Source organism: Pelecanus crispus, chromosome 17 (genome assembly GCF_030463565.1).
Source record: "Pelecanus crispus isolate bPelCri1 chromosome 17, bPelCri1.pri, whole genome shotgun sequence".
In the NCBI taxonomy this organism is placed as follows: domain Eukaryota; kingdom Metazoa; phylum Chordata; class Aves; order Pelecaniformes; family Pelecanidae; genus Pelecanus; species Pelecanus crispus.
In genome coordinates, this window is record NC_134659.1 from 3593063 (window position 1) to 3611514 (window position 18452).

Consider the following 18452-nt stretch of genomic DNA (forward strand, 5'->3'; position numbering starts at 1 on the left):
CGGAGTAATGGGAGTCCATTTCTCCAGCCGACTGTCGGAAACGCATCCTGTTAAACATCCATCAATTATCCCAGCTTGCAAATGCATTAAGGTAATGAGGAATTATCCATCAAATACACTTAAAGCCAGTGCCCCCCTCTGCCAGCCGCCCTGCAAAGAGCCACTTCAGGAAGGGAAAATGGCCTGAAGGTGGGTGGAAACGCAGGGGGGGCAGCGAGGAGGCCCCGGGGCTGTGTCCCCCGGAGCCCGGTCCAGCCCGGAGGATGCTTTCCCAGCTCCAGGGTCAGCTCCTGGGCTTGGCTGTCTCCTTTGGTGCCCATGTTTCCTTTGGAGAGCTGCAGTGACACTGCTCGGTGTCCCCTGTGGGCAGCCCACGTACCTGCTCTGTGCCTCAGTTTCCCCATCCCTCCTGCAGCATTGCCTGGAGCCGCCCATGGGTGCTGCTCATGTCCACGCCGCGTCCCCCGTCACCTCTTTTCCCAGGAACAGAAGTAGCGGTGAGTGTGGTGTGTGGTCTGGTAGCTAAATTCTCCGAAATCCATCCTCTGCTGCTGCCTCCTCCTGCATCGCCCACGCCTCTTGCACCCGGGACAGCCCCGTGTTGTGGGGGGGAAGGGCCTTGCAGCCCCTTAGGATGCTGATCACTGGGCTGGATGCACTGAGCAAAAAATAAAAGCACCTTGGCTGGCAGGATGCTGCTCTGCCATCGGTGGGAAGGGGGTCTTGGAGCCTCCATGGCCCCGGTGGGGTCTGGGGGGCTGCAGGTCCGGTCCCTGCGTGTGTGGGGATGAGCCTGTCCCCACGGGTGGGTTTGGAAAGCAGCCCAAGCGCTGCCATCGGGCAGTGGGATCTGAGCAAACAGGAAAATGAGGGATGTGTCCCGGCACAGGAGGCTGGAGGGTCTGGGGCCGGTGGTCCTAGGTAATTAAAAGGGTTTGATCCCTTTGGTGCTGGATTCGGGGCCAGTCCGAGAGTTTTCCAACCTGGGTGATGCAACCTTGCGGCGAGCCCTCGGCCGAGGTTTCAGTGCCGTGATGCGAGGGGACACGTCCTCCTCCCTGGGGATGGGGATGGGTCTATCAGGGCGTTCCCCCGGCAGCAGGATTTGGGGAGCCAGGGCTGCTCTGTGGTGCTTTGGTGTGGATTCTCTGATGTCTGATGCTGTGGTTGTGGGCAGGCTCCTGCCTCTCCCTTCATGTCGGGGGAGGATCGAAGAGCAAAAGTCGGAGTTTCTCCTGGCCGTACACCTGCCTGGTTCTTCTCAGCTCTGCAGGCGCTGCTTGGTTTGGGGCTGGAGGTGGCCAGCAGGTTCAGAAGACCCTGGGAGGAGACAAGTGGACAACCAGCACAGTTGCAGCCTGCGTTTCCGTAAGGAATGGGGAGAAACACCGGCTCCTGGGCTTGTCTTTCCCAGGGCTGATATCTCCATCTCCCAAACCCCTCTGGCAGCCCCATCCAGGCTCAGCAGTACAAGCGTGCGCTGGGTACCAGAGCATCCCTTGGTCCGTGTCTCCGTGGTAAGCTGAGCCTTCCCGGGAGAGCGCTCACTCTGATGACAGTAGCTGCCATTAGGTGTCACAAGAGCATCAGGTCTTTGCTCTTCCTGGGAAGACGAGCAGTGGCGTGGGACAGGAGGGATGGGATGATGAAGTGGCCCTTGGGCTGACACCTGGGAGCCGGAGGTGCCCCAGGCAGGGGAGATGAGCTCTGGCAGCCGGGAGGGGACGGCGTGTCCCTCGCCATGCCACCGGCATCCCTGGAGGTCACCATCCCGCTGCACCCAGCCGCTGCCCAGCTCTCCCCTTCCCCGTCACCTCCTGGGTCTCCTGCCCTGGCGCTGGGGACAGGCAGGGGGTTGGCAACAGTTTCCTGCTGTCCCATGCTTGGCCCTTCGATAACCCGGTGCGTTTTATTGCACGAAAGCAAAAGCAGCGGCCGCTCTCGAGGAAGCGGCCGGCACCGGTGCCTCGCTCAGCAATGCGGCTCCTCCCTGCAGCCAGTGTCCTCCCAGTACGCTCCCAGTGCCCAGGAGAAGCCCAGGGCTGAGATATTTGCAACAACATAGCTTGTTCCTCCCCGTTTGGGATGTATCCAGCTGCGAGGGCACAGCTGGGCGGGCTCTGGGTGCTCCCCTATGGAGGGATGCTCTGGGGTTTGTCCCCTCCTGGGATTCCTGCTCCATGCTCGCTCCCGGCAGGGTCCTGGCCCCATGCCACTTCCCACCACCCTGTGCTGGGGTTGGGGGACAGCTGCCATGCTCAGATAATCTTCCAGGAATTTGCAATTCTTCCCCCAAATGCCATTTCCCCTCTTTAATTTTGCATCATGACCTGAAACAAAGCAGCATCCGGGGCTCAGCACCTCGATAAGGCACTGCTGGGAAAAAAAACCCTTTCTCTCCTCTCCAATGCCGGGCACGGAGCTGTGGTGAGCTGATAAAGCCAAAAACACCGGCTTCCCAGGGGGAAAGACTGGAGCAGGAGCTGCCTCGGAGCATCTCTCCACCTTCCCTCCCACCGGCTGGAGGGGACGGAGGTGGCTGAGCGGGAGAGCCCCGAGCGCTGGGCTGGGACAGCTTCCCGGCCCCGGGTGACCTCCCAGCATCACGTCATCTCTCCCCACTCGGAGAGGCTGAGTTCATGTCTGGCATCCCCGGAGCTGGGGACTGTGCCTGGCCTGCCTGCCCCATCCTGCGCCCAGATGCCGGGGTGATGGCCACCTCCACGGTGCCAGCATCTCAGCTGGACGTGCACCCTGGGTGGGCTCTGTGTCTCCCCTGGGCACCTCTGTGGGATGTAACAGAGGTGTCCCAGGACACCGTGCACCCCCGGCTCACCCCAAAACCCAGGGTGCAGGGACTCGCAGCCTCGAGCTGCCGTCCCCCGGCACGCTGTGGCACCGGCTGGCAGGCACGGTGAGGGGCTGGTGGCGTGGGGATGCCTTCCCCGTGACTCACAGCATTCCTCGTGGGTCAGCAGTGGCCGGAGGACACCCCGACAGCCCTCGCCGCCCCTGCCCTTTGCCTGAACTCCGCTGGAAAAGCAAACTTTCCCCCGCGCCGGATGCGGGGATGCCAGGGGTCCTCGGCCCCGCGGCTGTGCTGGGCAGGGGGGAGGCAGTGGGGTCCCCCCTGGGCGGGGATGGGGGCGGGTGACGGAGAGCCCGTGTGGGTATTCATGCCAGCAAACGGGCATCTCTGCGACCTGTGGGTTTCCTCCTCTTCTGTCACCGGTTCTGCAGAACCCCGAAGAGGAAGGGGCTTCCTGATGCAGCCCTGGGTGGTCCCCAAGCCCTGCCTGGCTCTGTGCCTTGGTTTTCCTGTGCCCAGGCAAGGGGTAGCGGTGCCGGCGCCTCCGATGCATGCACAGAGGTGAGAGGGTTCCTGTTGCTTCTTCCCCCTCCCGAGCTCTTTTTGGGCACATCCCATCCTGTTTGCTACTCAGATTTTCCCCCCACCTGAAATATTTCCCTTTGTCTTTTCAACTTGAGCCCTTTGAATCCGCTCCTGGGGGCCCTTCGGGCACTTCCCCCGGGCACAACCCTGCATCTCCCTGCATCCCACCAGCCCCCGCCGTCCCATCTTGTTGCCATCCAGGTTATGTCATGAGTGTGTCAGTTCTCTTCACTGCTGTAGCAGCCCTTCCCAGCCAGGAGCAGAAGCGGGACCCGGGCAGGATGAGCACGGAGGAGCAGAGCCAGTGGCAGGGAAGCGTCCCCGCAGCACGTGAGCACCCGCCGTGGCCCGCCAGCTGCCCTGGCGCTCAGCACGCAGGAATGCCGTGAGTTTGCAAAGTGGTTTCAGCGAGACGTTATCTAATGGAGGAGGAGGAGGAGGGCGGATTAAGCCAAACCCACAGCACCGGCTTTCAATTAAACCAGGCGAATTTACGGCTTCTTCTTCTGACATGGTAAACACACACTCCGAGCGGCCAACGGGGTCCTAACCCTGCACGGCCCCTCCGTGCCCTGGCAGGCGAAGGGAGCAGCGTCCCGTGGGTGCTTGCCCCATGGCAGTGAGAAACCCTCTGGGCTTTGCATTATTTACCACCTTGCAAAGCGCAAGGAAATGCGGGTGATGCCACAGTGGGCACTGTGCTCCGGAGCCACCCTGCCCCGGGGACCTGGGCTGTGGGGACAGATGAGGGATGAGGGGAGAGATGGAGACCTGGGAGAAGAAACACCCCAGCAGCATCCACTGGATGGGAGAGATGAAGAGAGCCCCAGGGCTTCGGGTAATGCAGCAGCACCCTGGGATGGAGGGTGCTGTGGTCCCATGGATGGGTGATGCTCAGTGCAGGCAGCCCTGGTGCCAGGCTCAGCCCTCCCTGGCAGCCTCCCTCCGCGGCAGCTCCCCTCCATGTCCCGGCTTCGGTCCTGCACGTCCCAGTGCCTCAGTTTCCCCCCTGGAGCAGGGAAGGGTGCAGGCTTTCTGGGGGTGGCAGGAGAAGGGCGAGCCAGATGAGCCAAGAGTGGATCTCGCAACCGAGGCCGGGAGCATCCTGCCAGCGCTGAGGACCGGGGCTGGGTGCGAGGTGCACCCGCACGTGTGCCGGGGCATGCCTGGCATCTGCTGCCAGCAGCCTGGCCTCTGCCCGAGACGGGGGAGATGGCAGCAGCCCCGCGCCCCTCGCCCTGCAGCAAAGGTGAGGCCAGGACGGTGCACCCTGCTACCCTGACCCCAGCACCGCCGGGCACCCAAGGCTCCCTGAGCCCTTTTGGCCGCAGTGGAGGAGACCTGGGCATCACGCTGATCCCCGGCTATGGGAGACGAGGCCACGGTAGCCAGGTGGGTGGCACAGAGGGCAGCGCAGCCTCCCAGCTCCGCCATGCCGCAGCAGCACCCGCACCCCGGATGCAGGCACCCGGCCAGGAAGGTGACAGAGGATCCCGGCGAGGCGGCCAGGGTGACGTCCCAGCGCCACTGCTGACGTCCGATGGAGGGAAAAGCTCTCCCTAGAGCAAATAAGCAGCCGGGCTCTGCAAACCTGGCTCGGCGGGTGTCTCCTGGCAGGTATCTGGGTCCCATCTGGTCACTGTTTACCTGCCCACTGGAATCCACCCTGCAAACTTCCTCCTTGCACAGCCCAGATAAGGCGAAGGAGCCGCTCTTGGCCCTGTGCCGGCCTCCCAAGGAGGACCCCAGCCTCACCGCTGACCCCGAGCCAGGTGGGTCAGGGGGTGGCGATGCCCTGGGCATGCCCTGGTCCCTGCACGGGGCAGTGCTGCGGGCAACAGAGTGGATCCCAACAGGGTTTTGAGGAATGTGAGCACCTGGTGCCCAGCCTCTGCCTGGTCCCCAAGCCCAGGGCTGGACCTGGTTAATGCCAGCTCAGCACTGAGCGCCCCAGGAGCTGCAACCCCGTGTCGAGGGAGCAGGCAGGGCCGCTGGGTCCCCTTCCAGGAGGGTTTGGGCAGGTCACGGCATCCCTGTCGCTGCCTCAGTTTCCCCCTTGGCCAGGTTCACCTGACCCACACGTCCCTCCCTGACCTGCGGCGCTGGCTTCTGCGGCGTGCAGGGACCTGCTGCCACGCAGGGAGGGGACCGCGCCGGGTACGCGCCCGGCCATTACGCTGCCTGACTCAGGCAGGACCCTGCCTGCCATTTCCACTGCCGGCGGCTTCAAAGGCAGCTGGGTCTGCTCGGCCCCTTGGTGCAAACAGGAGCCACTGGCTGCACTGCTCCAGGTATGGCGGGGGGGCACCCAAAAGTCCTCAACCCGCTCCCGTCCCATCCTGCAGCTTGCACTGAGGTTCGACATCCGCTCTGTGGGTCAAGGGGACCAGCGGGTGCCTGGCCACAAGTGCAGCCCCTGGGACCCACCAGGCTTTTCATGGGTGCTGCCAAGGAGGTGAGGGATACCCCCTTCTCCTTGTCCCCCACCTCCAACTTTTGCAAAGGGGATTTTCCAGCACAGCCCTTGCTGCTCAGGTGGCTGGATGAGGGGGAAGTGAGGCTGAGACCTGACACACTTCATTACCCCTTGCAGTGAAACACATCCACACTCTCACTCTTCTTGCAAGCAGCTGGGGCTTGCAGCTCTCGGGCTGTGTTTCCACCTCTATGGAGTGGGGAAACTGAGGCAGGGCAAGCAGGTGTCTGTGGAGCAATGCAAGCCGGGCGGGAAGGATGGCAGCAGAGCGGGGAGCGAACCCGGCCCTGCGCTCGCTGGCGTATGTTGTGAAAGCAGCCGGTTATCAGAGCGCCAGCGTCACGCTCGGAGCGAGCGGCTTCCAAGAAAGGAAGGAAGTGTGGGGTCACCCAGCCCCGCTGCCGCCCTTTTCCAGCAAACAGCCCGGGCGTGCTGATAATGGGGCCGCGCCACCGGCCGCGCAGGAATTTGGGGCTGCCGGCTGCATGTGCTGCCCGAAATGCAAGATTTTGCACCCCCGTTTCCTCTCCCATAAAAGCCGGCCACCGTGCTGGGGCAGCAGCGGCCGGTGCCGCCCGGCTCTTGTGTGGGATGAGGAGCGGCATCACGCATCAGCAATGCCCCAGTTCCACCCCAGTGCCTCTTACTGGTGGGAACTGGGAGTCACTGGGCTGGGTTTGCCCCTGGGCCATGTCGGGGGTGTGGGAAGGGGCTCGGGGATGCGTTTCCCGCTGGGCTGCCCCGGCACAAGGTGGGTAACCCCGGTGCAAGGTAGAACCGGGACACGGCAGGGCAAGGGGGTGCAATGGGGAGCCGCTGCTCCCACACGCCCGGGTCCTCTCCCACCACCTCCCACCAGACGCAGTCCCGGAGGCCAGCAAACCCGCAGGGTGTCGGGCGGTCCCACCAAACTAACGCGGCCCCGGAGCAGCATCAGGGCAGGATCCGACCCCCTGCCACCATCCTGCTGCGCAAAGTGCCCCAGGAGGGAGCACGGACTGGAGCCCGGAGCCTGCTCCACCCCGATACCGAGAATAATTACGTGATTATGTGATTTGGAAGCAAAGTGCAGATTAATCTCTGATCTCATTAGTCTGTGTTTTACCATCTGCTTTGTACAGGCAGGAGAAGCCCTCGTCCCGCGGCGCAGCCGGGGAGAAGCAATGGAAACCCCTGGGGAGAGCCAGAGTCCCACGGCACGGCAAGACCCCGGTGCATCAGGACATGGGTGCTTTAGGAAAGGGTGCATCGGGACCCGAGCGCCTTAGGACAAGTGGATGCCACCCAAGGCACCAGCTGTCACCCATGGCCGCCCGCCCCAGCCCCAATTCCTGGAAGCCACTCTGGATCCGGCTCAGCACGAGGCAGGGCTGCGCTGGGACTCCTCCTTTGACCAACAAGGGCAGGCAACAGCGGCGATGGCCCCGTGCTCCACAGGGCTGCTGGGAGGGAGATGCCGGGGTTCAAGCCATGGGGAGGGATTTGTCATAGTCCAGGTGGGATAAAAAGACGGAGGGACCGGACTGAGGGCACACGGGGGGTCTGTGGCAGAGGAGGGGATGGCCCTACATCTCTTGGGCTCCTCGGGGGCTTCCCTCCATCTCCTCCGCTTGGGATTTTTTTTGCCAAGCAGGCAGGGAGGGCAAGATTTGCCTTTTATTACGCTCTTGCCAAGACACCTGCGCCTGCCCCAGCAGCTGGGCTGCAGCATCAGGCCCAGCCTTTGCACCAGGGCTGCTCCGAACCTCTGCACCCAGCGAGGGGAGAGCCCGGTCTGCAGGCTGTCCTTGTGGGGACAGCGCTGGGTTTCCACCGGGATTTCTCCAGGCTGGGGGCAACACCCTGGCCTGGCTCCCTCCATCACCCAGAGCCCCCCCGGGGTAATGCCGGGGCAGCGACCGGTACCCAGGGACCCTCGTGTCCCCAGTGGGGCTGAGCCACCAGCACCCGCGTGTCGTGGGCATCACGGGGTGCGGGGGACAGTGCCCCTTCGCCCCCATCGCCCTGGGGTCTGGGGGGTCCCGGCGTCCCGCTGAGCGGTGCAGAGGGATGAAGGCCAAACCTAATTGCCCATCGCCTATCCCGGAGGGGTCACCGCTGTGACCCATCCATCCCATCTCCGCACCATCTGCCCCACATGGCAATTCAGCCTCCTCCGGCTTGGAGACAGCATCCGGCCCCCCCAGGAGCCTCCCCTTTTCCAGCCGCAGACAAAACCCTCTCCCGCTCGCCCCACGTGCTCCCCGGCCGCGTGTCGGCTAAAGGCCCGGGAAAAGATGAAAGGGATTTCCCGGCTGACCTCCTCACCCCGCACTATTTGCACCTCCTTTCCTGCACGCAGACAGACATTTTTCCCATGCTCAAGGGGTCAGCGCCCTCCCTGCACTCCCGGCCGGAGCAATGCCAGGAATGTACCTGGGAATAGGCAGGGCTTTGCAGGGCGGAGGGACAAGAGGAGAGCCGGGCACCCTCCGGTCCCCCATCAGCCACCAAAATCATTTTTATAACCTTTAAAAGGTGCTTTTCTTGTGCAAACACTCTGCAGGAAGAAACCTGTTCTGCCAGGGCAGGCTGGGGGTGCCCGGGCACCCTGAGCCGTGGATGGAGCTGCATTTTGTGTCCTTTCCCCCGGTGATGCCACCCAGGCTGCCAGCCCCTGCTGCTGGTCACCGGGCCAGATCCTGCATCCCCAGGCACGGCCAGGGATCTCGCCTGGGTGCGGGGTCCTCCCCGGCATGGCCAGCGGTGCAGGTGCGCCCGCTCAGCCTCCTCTAAACAGCACTTGGCCTGCGCCCATCCACATCTTCCCTGGCTTGCAAACCATTTTTTGCCCTTTCATCCCCTTTTTGGGGTGGAATAAGCCCATCTCCCCCGCTTCCAGCCCCGCAGGGGCTCCGTGGCCCCCCCCATGCCTCAGTTTCCCTGGCTAAATGAGGGAGAGCAGCCCGTCCCTAGCACACACCCCTGGAAGCGGAGCCTAGCTGTCTGCAGCACGTGCCGGCATCTCTGCCATCCCAGGACGGGCAGCCGGCTCGGATCCTGCAGCATTCCTTGGCCCACCCCGGGGGCCGCACTTCCGACCTGCAAGGCTCTCTTCCAGGCTGTGGTATCAGAAGCAGAGGGTAATAGGGAATAACACAGGAGAAATGCATTTTTCCCTTCCCTCTTTCCCACCCTGACCTTGCGTCACCCAAAATAGCGATAAAGGGGAAACGAAAACGAAATATTTGGGGACAAAACCCGGGCCCCGGCTCAGGAGGCGGTGGGACGATGCCAGGCGATGCCCAGGTCCAGGGGTTGCTCCCGTCACCCCCACGGGGCACAAACCCCGCGCCCAGGCGTGACGCCCGGCCCATGCCCCCTGCACAGAGCCCTGGGTCTCCGGCTGCCCCCTCCCCTCTGCTTGTGCCCCCTTTGCCGGGCACCCAGCGGGTGGCACAAGCCCTCTTGGAGAAGCGGATTTTTTTTTTTTCCTGCTTGTGCATGGGGATGATCCGGGCCTCTGCAACTCAGGGGAACGGGAGGGATGGGAAAGCTGCTGGGGCCACGGGAGGACACGGAGGGGAAGGCGGGCCGGGCACCCCAGGACACGCCACACGTGCAGGGGCCCGGCTGCTGGGCCCTCGCTGCGGAGGGGCTCTCGGGGATGGAACCATGTGGGGAGCGGGGACGGTCGCCCCGCTCCGCTTGCCGGGGACGGGATGCGGGCGGTGCGTGGCCCGGGGTCCCCGCCATCACCCGGATGGATACATCCCTCTTTCCCCTCCGCTCTGCAAGAGGGTTTGCTTGTAAACAGCAGCCCCTGGGTAACACTTTTAATCCCTCGCCTCTTGGCTATTATTCATCCCCGGCTAACCTTAAAGCCTCCCCCTTTTTCTCTGCGAGGCACCCCCAGAGCAGAGGAAATTCCTCAGCCCTGACGTGATGTGAAACACGAGCGGCTCGGCCCCAGCCGCCCCCTTCCCTGCCCCAACCTCGCCGGGCCATTTCCCAACCCAGGTTTCCCTGTAGCATCCCACTCCCCACCCCCCTCTTTTTTTTTTTTCCCCCAACCACCCTTTTCTGCTTTAGACATTGTAACCCGAGAGGCTGGAAATGCAGCTCCTTTCATCTTCCATTTCCCACATCCTGAGAGTCTGGGGAGAAGGAGCCCACCCAGATGAAGGAATCCCAAATATGTGGCTCCCTCCACCTCCCCGATCCCCTCCGCCGCCCCCCGTGCGGCTCCATTCACAAAGCAGATTAGCCATGCTGCCGCCTCCGCGCACACCTCTCCCAAAAAGCCCGCGCTAAGAGCCAACGCGCACACACAAAATTAAAATTATTAAAAAGAAGAAATCCCCACCCCTGCTCCTCCTGGGGTGCGGGATGGGTCCCTGCATCTCCCGCCCCGCTCGCAGGTCCCATCACCTTGCTAAGCCGGAGGGGATCTGCACCCAAAGGCCCAGGAGTGGGTGCTGGCTTGGAGGGATTTCGGGGTGCTCCAGCACACCGGCGAGGACCTTTCCCCTCCCTGTCCTCGGGTGACTCCAGCCCAGGATGGGACACGCGGTTCCCAAGCCATCACCGGGGTCTCAGCTGGACCCCCGGCACCCCGAGGATGGGCAGAGGGTGGGAAGCAGCACCCAGCCAGCACCCCGTGTCTGCGCCAGCTCCCAGCATCCACGATCCCAACCCGCATCTAGGGGGGACCCCAGCACCTCTGCAGCCCCTCCGGAGCCCCCCGTGCACCCTGGCATCGGCCGCATCCCGCAGGGCGATGCCCGTTGCGTGCACCACGACAATGCTGGGGAAGGCGCACGCGTTTTATTGCATTTGCAACGTCACGGGTGAGACACCAAGTTGCCTTTTCGCTGCCGTAGAAGTGACTTGAAGCGGGTGCCGGCCCATTGGGGAGTCCCAACCGCGGCACCCATCGCCCGGCTGAGAGCAGCACCCGCTTCCTCGCCGGTGTGGCCAGGGATTGCTCACCACGCGTAGGCGGGAGCATCTTTGCTGGCCCAACTGAGGAAGGTTTCGTGCTTTCCCTGAGGACCGGCAGGTCCGTGCTGCCGCTTCGCCCCACGCCCTGGGCCAGCCGGTTCTGCAGGCAACCGAGCCCGAGCAGAGGGAGCCACGGGCAGACGCAGCCAAGGTCACGCAATGACTCAAAGCTCATGCTAGGAAAACCACAGCCTTTCTGTGTCACGGCTTTAATCGCCCCGCAACCCTCCCCTCCCTTCTCCAGGGATGCTGTCCCCTCCGGACAGGGATGCTCCTGGGGCTGATACAGGGTTGTGCTCCTGGCTTGGCCTTGACCTTGCTCTTCTGTCTGCAGGACACCGGTGGAAATCTCAATTTTAACCCTCCACGGGCTGCAAATCTGCTCCCCCTCTGCCCCAGGGACTCCTGGGCAGCAAATTGCCCCTCTCCCCCTCCTCCCCCGGGTATCGCCCTGGCCCTCCCCATTTTCACCTATTTGCTAATTGTGCTGGAGGGGAAGGCGAAGGGGAGGAAACACAAAAAGTAAACTGCGAAAGCAACACTGCAGCTCCGAGGGCCCAGCACAGCAATCAAGCGATAAAGCAGTAATTAAGCCTGATTATCATGCAAGGCAGCCCCGGTTAGACTGGAATGCCGCTGAAGAGCCCGAAAGCTGCCGGGATTGTTTGCAGTGCTGAGAACTGATCTTTTGATGTCTGCTGGGAGCTCCTCTCCCGCAGACCTGCCACCAGCACCATGTGCTGGCCTGGGGTCCTGCTTCTCTCCGGGCATGGTCCCGCTTGGGGTTTTTTTTTTCTCCTTCCAAGCCCTGTGCAAACTCCTCTGAGCTGCAAACTGCTCCCCCGGGGCCTCACGCCAAGCATTGGGTTTGATCCAGGGGTGGGAAGAGGCAGCCCTGGTCAGGGATGCCGCTGCCCGGTCGGGGCAGGACCCGCAGTCCCTGCGTGGCCATCCATGCGTCCACGCAAGCGCAAGACCTCGCTGCAAGATGCGGGCTGCTCTCCTGCGCCGGCCGTCCTGGGCGGCTTTCATCCCGGAGGGAGAGGGTTGGGAAAAGAGGTGATGCCTACGGACGAGGGCAAAGCGGGTAGCGAGCAGGTTGGGGTTTCTTTCATGGCAGCTTGAACGGCTGACGCATCCCGATGGCCTCGCCCGGGCTGGCCGGGAAAGGTGAGTGTGTGGGACAGGCGTGGGGGGAAAAGGTGGCTCCTAGCCCTGGTTTGGGGTCATTTGGGGAACGGGGATGCGCCTGGGTGGGTTATTCTGGAAAGAGATGGCTACGGCTGGAAAGCAGGGCCGCATCCCTGCTCCGCAGGGCCAGGGCATGGAGGAACGTCTCCCCATCGCCTCCAAGATGGGGGGGGTGTTCCCCAGCCTGGGGGGGCTGCAAGCCCTCCATGGCAGGAAGAGGCGGCCGCTGACTCAGTCCCCTGAGGGAAATTAGCAGTTGGGCAGGGTTACGCACAAGGATGATTTGGCCCCAGATCATCCGGGTTGCAGGATGCGCTGCTGCCGTCGACGCTAATTAGCAGGTTTGGGCAGAGAGAGGAGGAAGGCTGCACCTCCCAAAGAGGTCAGGGGAAGGCAGCCCCCAGGAAAGCCCTGCCACTCCCGGGGTGAGCTTTGTTTGTCAATAAAGAGCCCGGGTTTCCAGGGCAGCCCCTTCGGTACCTTTCATCATCCCAGTAAAGAATTTGATAATGAGTTTGGGGCCAGATGCTGAGTCACCTCGTCCCATGGCTGAGCAGCGACTGGCAGAACCAGTTGTCCCAAATATGCCCAGGCGTCGGGTGGGAATAAGGCAGGAGAAAGGCGCTGCCCGCCCCTCTCCTCCACCCTCAGCTTGCGTCACCCCAAATAATAACAATAATATATTTAAAATTAAAAAAAAAAAGGGGTTGAAGGCTGCCGTGACAGGTTCTCCACGCTTTTCCCCAAATAAAAATGTCACCTTCTGCGTAAAAACCGATGTAGGTTTTTCAGTTTTTAGTTGTCTCAGTTGTCGAAAGAGGATGTGCCGCGTTCTCAGTAAATCTAAAAGAGGCGATGGCGGTGACGAGCCCTTCCCAGCCGGCGCGAGGGCTGAGCCGCAGCTCCGTAGCCAACTTGGGGGTTTGCATTTTGGTTGTGTTGTTTTTTGTTTTTTTTTTTTTTTAAAAAGACATACTGAAGGAGTCAGGAGCTCACCAGCATTTCTAGTAAACCCCATTCGATTTCAAGCAATTCATCCCACAAGTATGTGTGGGATGCTGGGAACTCCTCGGTCTCGCTCGGGCGCGGGAGCCCAGATGGGCTTCGTCTGGAATAATTCGGCTCCCGGTGGCTGGAGCTCTTTGCTCTAAATGCTAATAGAGTGAGTAATCAGAGACCTTCATCCAGTAAATTATTTATCTTATCTCTGGAACTCGGGAAAGCATCTCAGCCAGCGACTTCTGAGGAAAAAAAGGAAAAAAAATAAAAAAATTTAGGAAAGGGTTGTTAGTCAAGAGTCCCCAGCTGGAATCGCCGCTTTTACTAGAAAAGGGAAAAGTTCAGACACCGGTTTGCCCGCGATGAAGTAACGGCAGTGTGGGATGAGCCGGCGGGACGGCGTCCGGGGGGATGCCGAGCAGCACCGGGAAGTTGTGAGATTGCGGGAAAAAAATAAAAAAATAAATAAAAAAATGGGGATTTTCGCCTGGATTTGGGGAGGAAGAGGAGCTCCGTGCCTCCCGCCCGGCTGGGTGCGCCGCGGGGATGCCGTGCCGGGCGGGGAGGGTGCAGCACGGCCCCGGGCCCGGGGCGGGTGGGCTCCCGGGTGTGTTTGTGCCCCTCCCCCCCCGCCGCTTGACGCGCGCTTAACGAACAAGCGCGCGTTCTGTCAAAGCCCTGGCAACCGCGGGACGCGGTGGCGACTCCCGTTGAGAACGGGGCCGCCAAGGGCCGCCGGCGGCGGCTCTGCACGCCCGCTGCCTCCACGCCCGCTCCTCCGGGTTCTCCCTTCCTCTCGCCCCCCCCCCCCCACCGCCGAGACGGAGCCCCCCGCCCCCCGGCCGCCTTTGGCGCCTTTTCCTTCCCGCCACGTCGTGGCCCGCCGCGGGCTCGGCTGCGCGCGGGTCTCTCCCTATTGGCTGTGGCGGCGCTGGGCGGGCCGCGGCGGTTGGGCCTGGCGCGGTAGCACCGCCCCCTGGCTCTGCCGGCCCCGCCCCCGGCCCCCGCTACTCCCGGGGCCGGCTGGGGGCCGCCGCGCCACACGGGAGCCCGGCGGAGCGCGGAGCAGCCGCGCCGAGGCCGCTCCCTCCCCGCCTCGCTGCCCTCGAGCTTCAGCCGCCTTCTCTCCGGGCTCCCCCGCCCGACCTCCGCCGCTCGGCGGCCCGACCGCCGGAACCGAGCCAGCGGTGCCCGGTCCGGTTCGGGAGGTGCCGGGACCGGCCCCGAAATCGGGCGAGGGAGCCGGGATGCTGCTCTCGAAAATAAACTCGCTGGCCCACCTACGTTCTGGGACCGGTGGGGAGCTGCACGCCGCTAAACTACAACCAGGTGAGGGAGCTCGGGCCCGGTTTTGCTCGGCCCGGCTCGGTCGGGGCCGGTCGGGGCCCCGGGCGGAGCGCTGACGGCCGGCTCTCGCCCGCAGGGAAGGAGAAGGAGCCGCTGGAGAAGCTGTACCGGGTGGGCCCGCTGCTGGGGAGCGGCGGCTTCGGCTCGGTTTACTCGGGTATCCGCCTCTCCGACAGCACCCCGGTAAGTGGCGGGGACGGCGGCGGGGCGGAGGAGGAGGAGGAGGGGGAGTCGGCGGGGCGGGCGGCGTGCTCAGCCCCGCCGCTCCCCTTGGCTTGCAGGTGGCCATCAAACACGTGGCCCGGGAACGCATCTCGGAGTGGGGCGAGCTGGTGAGTGACCGGGGGCACCGGGAGAAACCGGGGCATGGCGGGTGGGGATAAGCTGAGGCCCGGGAGGGTGGAAACCGGGACACGGCGGGGGGAGAGGGTGTGGGGTCACCGGGGGACGCGGAGCATCCAGGCACCGGTGAGACCGAGCAGGCGGGCACCGGAGCATCCCGGGTTGGGGGATGCCCAGGCACCGGTGAGACCGAGCAGGCGGGCACTGGAGCATCCCCCGCGTTGGGGGGATGCCCAGGCACCGGTGAGACCGAACAGGGGGGCACCGGAGCATGCCCCCAATTGGGAGGATGCCCAGGCACCAGTGAGACCGAGCAGGGGGGCACCGGAGCATGCCCCGGGTTGGGGGATGCCCAGGCACCGGTGAGACCGAGCAGGGGGACACTGGAGCATCCCGGGTTGGGGGATGCCCAGGCACCAGTGAGACCGAGCAGGGGGGCACTGAGCATCCCGGGTTGGGGGATGCCCAGGCACCGGTGAGACCGAGCAGGGGGGCACCGGAGCATCCCAGGTTGGGGGATGCCCAGGCACCGGTGAGACCGAGCAGGCGGGCACTGGAGCATGCCCCGGGTTGGGGGATGCCCAGGCACCGGTGAGACCGAGCAGGGGGGCACCGGAGCATCCCGGGTTGGGGGGATGCCCAGGCACCGGTGAGACCAAGCAGGGGGGCACCGGAGCATCCCGGGTTGGGGGATGCCCAGGCACCGGTGAGACCGAGCAGGGGGGCACTGAGCATCCTGGGCGGGGGGTACTGGACCCCCGGTACCACATCAGCCCTGCTGACGGCATCATGGTGGCCCCGCAGCCCAGCGGCACCCGTGTGCCCATGGAGATCGTGCTGCTGAACAAGGTGGGCTCCAGCTTCCGCGGTGTCATCCACCTCCTCGACTGGTTTGAGCTGCCCGACAGCTTTGTGCTGGTGCTGGAGCGTCCGGAGCCGTCGCAGGATCTCTTCGACTTCATCACGGAGCGGGGGTCCCTGTCCGAAGAGCTGGCGCGGGGGCTTTTCCGCCAGGTGCTGGAGGCCGTGCGGCACTGCCACAACTGCGGCGTCCTGCACCGCGACATCAAGGACGAGAACATCATCGTCGACCTCGCCACCGGTGAGCTCAAGCTCATCGACTTCGGCTCCGGCACCTTCCTCAAGGACACAGTCTACACCGAATTTGACGGTGAGCCCACAGCCGGGGGGATGCTCCCGCTACCGGGCATTGCACGGCCCAGCCTGGCTGGCCATCGGAGGTTCCCCCGTTTGCTGGGGGGGGAATTAATTATTCAACCGGCTGCCAAGTTGCTTTTTGGCACAGGGCGGATGTTGTGAAACGGGAGCCGGCTCCCGGCCCTGCCAGCAGCCTCCGCCACCCACCCTGCCCCGGGCTGGGGCGGGGGGAGCCAGCCCGACAAAAACAAACACCCGTGGGGGTAGCAGAGGGGGGTTTGCAAAGCCCGTGCGCCGGCTGGTTTCGTTTGCAGGCGTGGAAGGGCTTGGGCTGCTCCGCTCCCCTTGTTTGCCTTGGCTTTTTTTTTTTTTTTTTTTTTTTTGGCCAAGGTGGGGAGGGGGAAAGGCGTGGTTTTTCCCCACCCGTGGGTTTTATTTTTTGCATGTAACGGTCGGGCCTTCCCCGGGCCCGTGCTGCCCTCTTCCGGCACCGGCGGCTTTTTTTTACAACCCAAAGTTTGTAAACAAGAGTCACGTGCTGGCGAGGGGGCGGCGAGTCGCACCCTGCGTGTCCCCCCGCCACCGGCGCAGCCCCCGCGTCCCCAGGGATGCTCGGGTGAGGATCTGGGAGCGGGCAGCATCCGCCTGACAAGCTCCGCCGGTATCCCATAGGAACGCGGGTGTACAGTCCGCCGGAGTGGATCCGCTACCATCGCTACCACGGCCGTTCGGCGACGATCTGGTCCCTGGGCGTGCTGCTCTACGACATGGTCTGCGGGGACGTCCCCTTCGAGCAGGACGAGGACATCATCCGGGGTCAGCTCTTCTTCCGGCGGCGGGTATCTCTAGGTGGGTACCCGGCTTCGTGGCAAGGGGCGATAACGGGTTTTGGGAGATGGCACCGGGCTCACGAGCATCCCGCTCCTATGGCTGTGGAGGAGGTCGATCTCCCGTGGTTAGCTGGAGGAGGTGGCACATGTCCAGTCACCCCGCTCTCCTCCAAAACGGATAATTTTGGGAGGTTTGGGTGCAGCTCTGAACACAGCCGGCATGGCTTGGGCACTGCAGATGGCGGTACAAGGTGGACAGGAGCCTTCTCTGACTGACCGGCGGTTTCTGGTTTCTCTCCCCAGAGTGCCAGCATCTCATCAGGTGGTGTTTGTCCATGCGCCCCTCGGACAGGCCGTCTTTGGAAGACATTTTCAACCATTCTTGGCTGCAAAGCATTCACCTGCCCCAGGAGACGGCAGAGATCCACCTGCACAGTTTGATCCAGGAGCCTGGCAAGTAACGAGCTCCGCACATCTCCTGGCCGTAAGAAGCAAAGAAAACCAGACTTCGTCCTCGTGACCGTAGCACTGAGCAGGGATCGTCAGCTGGGAACACGCACATCTTGTCCTGGAGCTGGGCCGGAGACCTGGTTTTCCAAGTGCTGGTGGCCACCATCCAACCCAGCTGTCCTGGACTCCATCTGAATGACCCTGTGTCATTTGATGTTTTGCCAGTAAATTTTTCTTCTTTTTTTTTTTTTTTTTTTTTTTTTTTTTTGGTTTTGGTTCTGGTTTTGGAGGCTCCTAAGTGTCTTCCTGACCTGCTGAATTTGGGACCGCAAGAGGATCGGAGACCTTATTGCGAGAAAAGCTTCAACGGGGGGAAAACTGGTTGTGGGGGAGGGCAGGTACCACAGCCGAATGGCTGTCTCTTCTTCGCTGTCACCGTGCTCGAGTGCCTTCAGTTGCGATCTGGGCTGTGCTGGAGGAAATACTTGAATTTTCCTACACTGCTGCTTTTCCAAGACTCGCCTGGGTATATAGTTCCTTTTCCCTTTTCAAAAAGAAAACAGGTCAGAAGACGCTTGGGAGCCAAGCGGGCGATGCCTCGCCTCCTGTGCCTCCATCTCGCGTGGATTTTCTGGGGTTCTTTGCTTCCCTGTGCCCTCACGAATGCACAAACAATGCAAACCAACAGAGCTGTAAATGTGTACAAAGTTATATAGGAGCAAAGCTTGATGTACAGTTGTTAATAGTGATAACATTTTATGTTGGGGTGGGGTTTTTTTTCCAGTTTTTGTTTTTAATTTATTTTTATGAATTTGTTTTTTGGTTTTTTTTAAAAGGAAGAGTTCTAGCTGGTAGGATAACTTATTTATTTATTTATAATTCACGTGGGTTTCCAACCCACGCCTTGCTTCTACAGCTGCTGATCCCCCGGTTTTCCATTCGGGTCTTCCCTCCGTGTCTGTCCTGCGTCCGTCCCTGGGTCCGTAGCGTTTCTGTCGGATGTCTGGCGGAGGTGCGGAGCGGCTGCCTGCTCCCCAGCTGTCTGTGTACATAGTTCTGGGTGCTGTTGTTTCCTTGCCACGTGCAGATCTCAGTTTGCAGATGAGTTTTGGTTTTCCCCACGGGTGTCTTGTCTGGGGCTGGGGAGGGGGGAGCTGGCCCGGGCTGTCCGCGCTGTCGAGTCTTTACATGTAACCAAGTGTGTAGCCGGCGGGTTTTTTGTTAATAGTTAATATTGTACAGGGGAATTCAGAAAACTTATTTTTTTTATGCGGTTTTAAAT

The 18452-nt window shown here is 62.4% G+C and overlaps 1 protein-coding gene across 1 annotated transcript; it reads left to right on the forward strand.

Annotated features, from left to right (window-relative positions):
- Positions 1 to 14243: 14243 nt before the first annotated feature.
- PIM1 (Pim-1 proto-oncogene, serine/threonine kinase) lies at positions 14244 to 18452 on the forward strand. Its single transcript, XM_075722270.1, has 6 exons — positions 14244 to 14372; positions 14467 to 14573; positions 14672 to 14722; positions 15537 to 15903; positions 16563 to 16739; positions 17024 to 18452. The coding sequence occupies exons 1-6, from the start codon at positions 14291 to 14293 to the stop codon at positions 17179 to 17181; spliced, it is 942 nt and encodes a 313-aa protein (XP_075578385.1). The 5' UTR covers positions 14244 to 14290; the 3' UTR covers positions 17182 to 18452.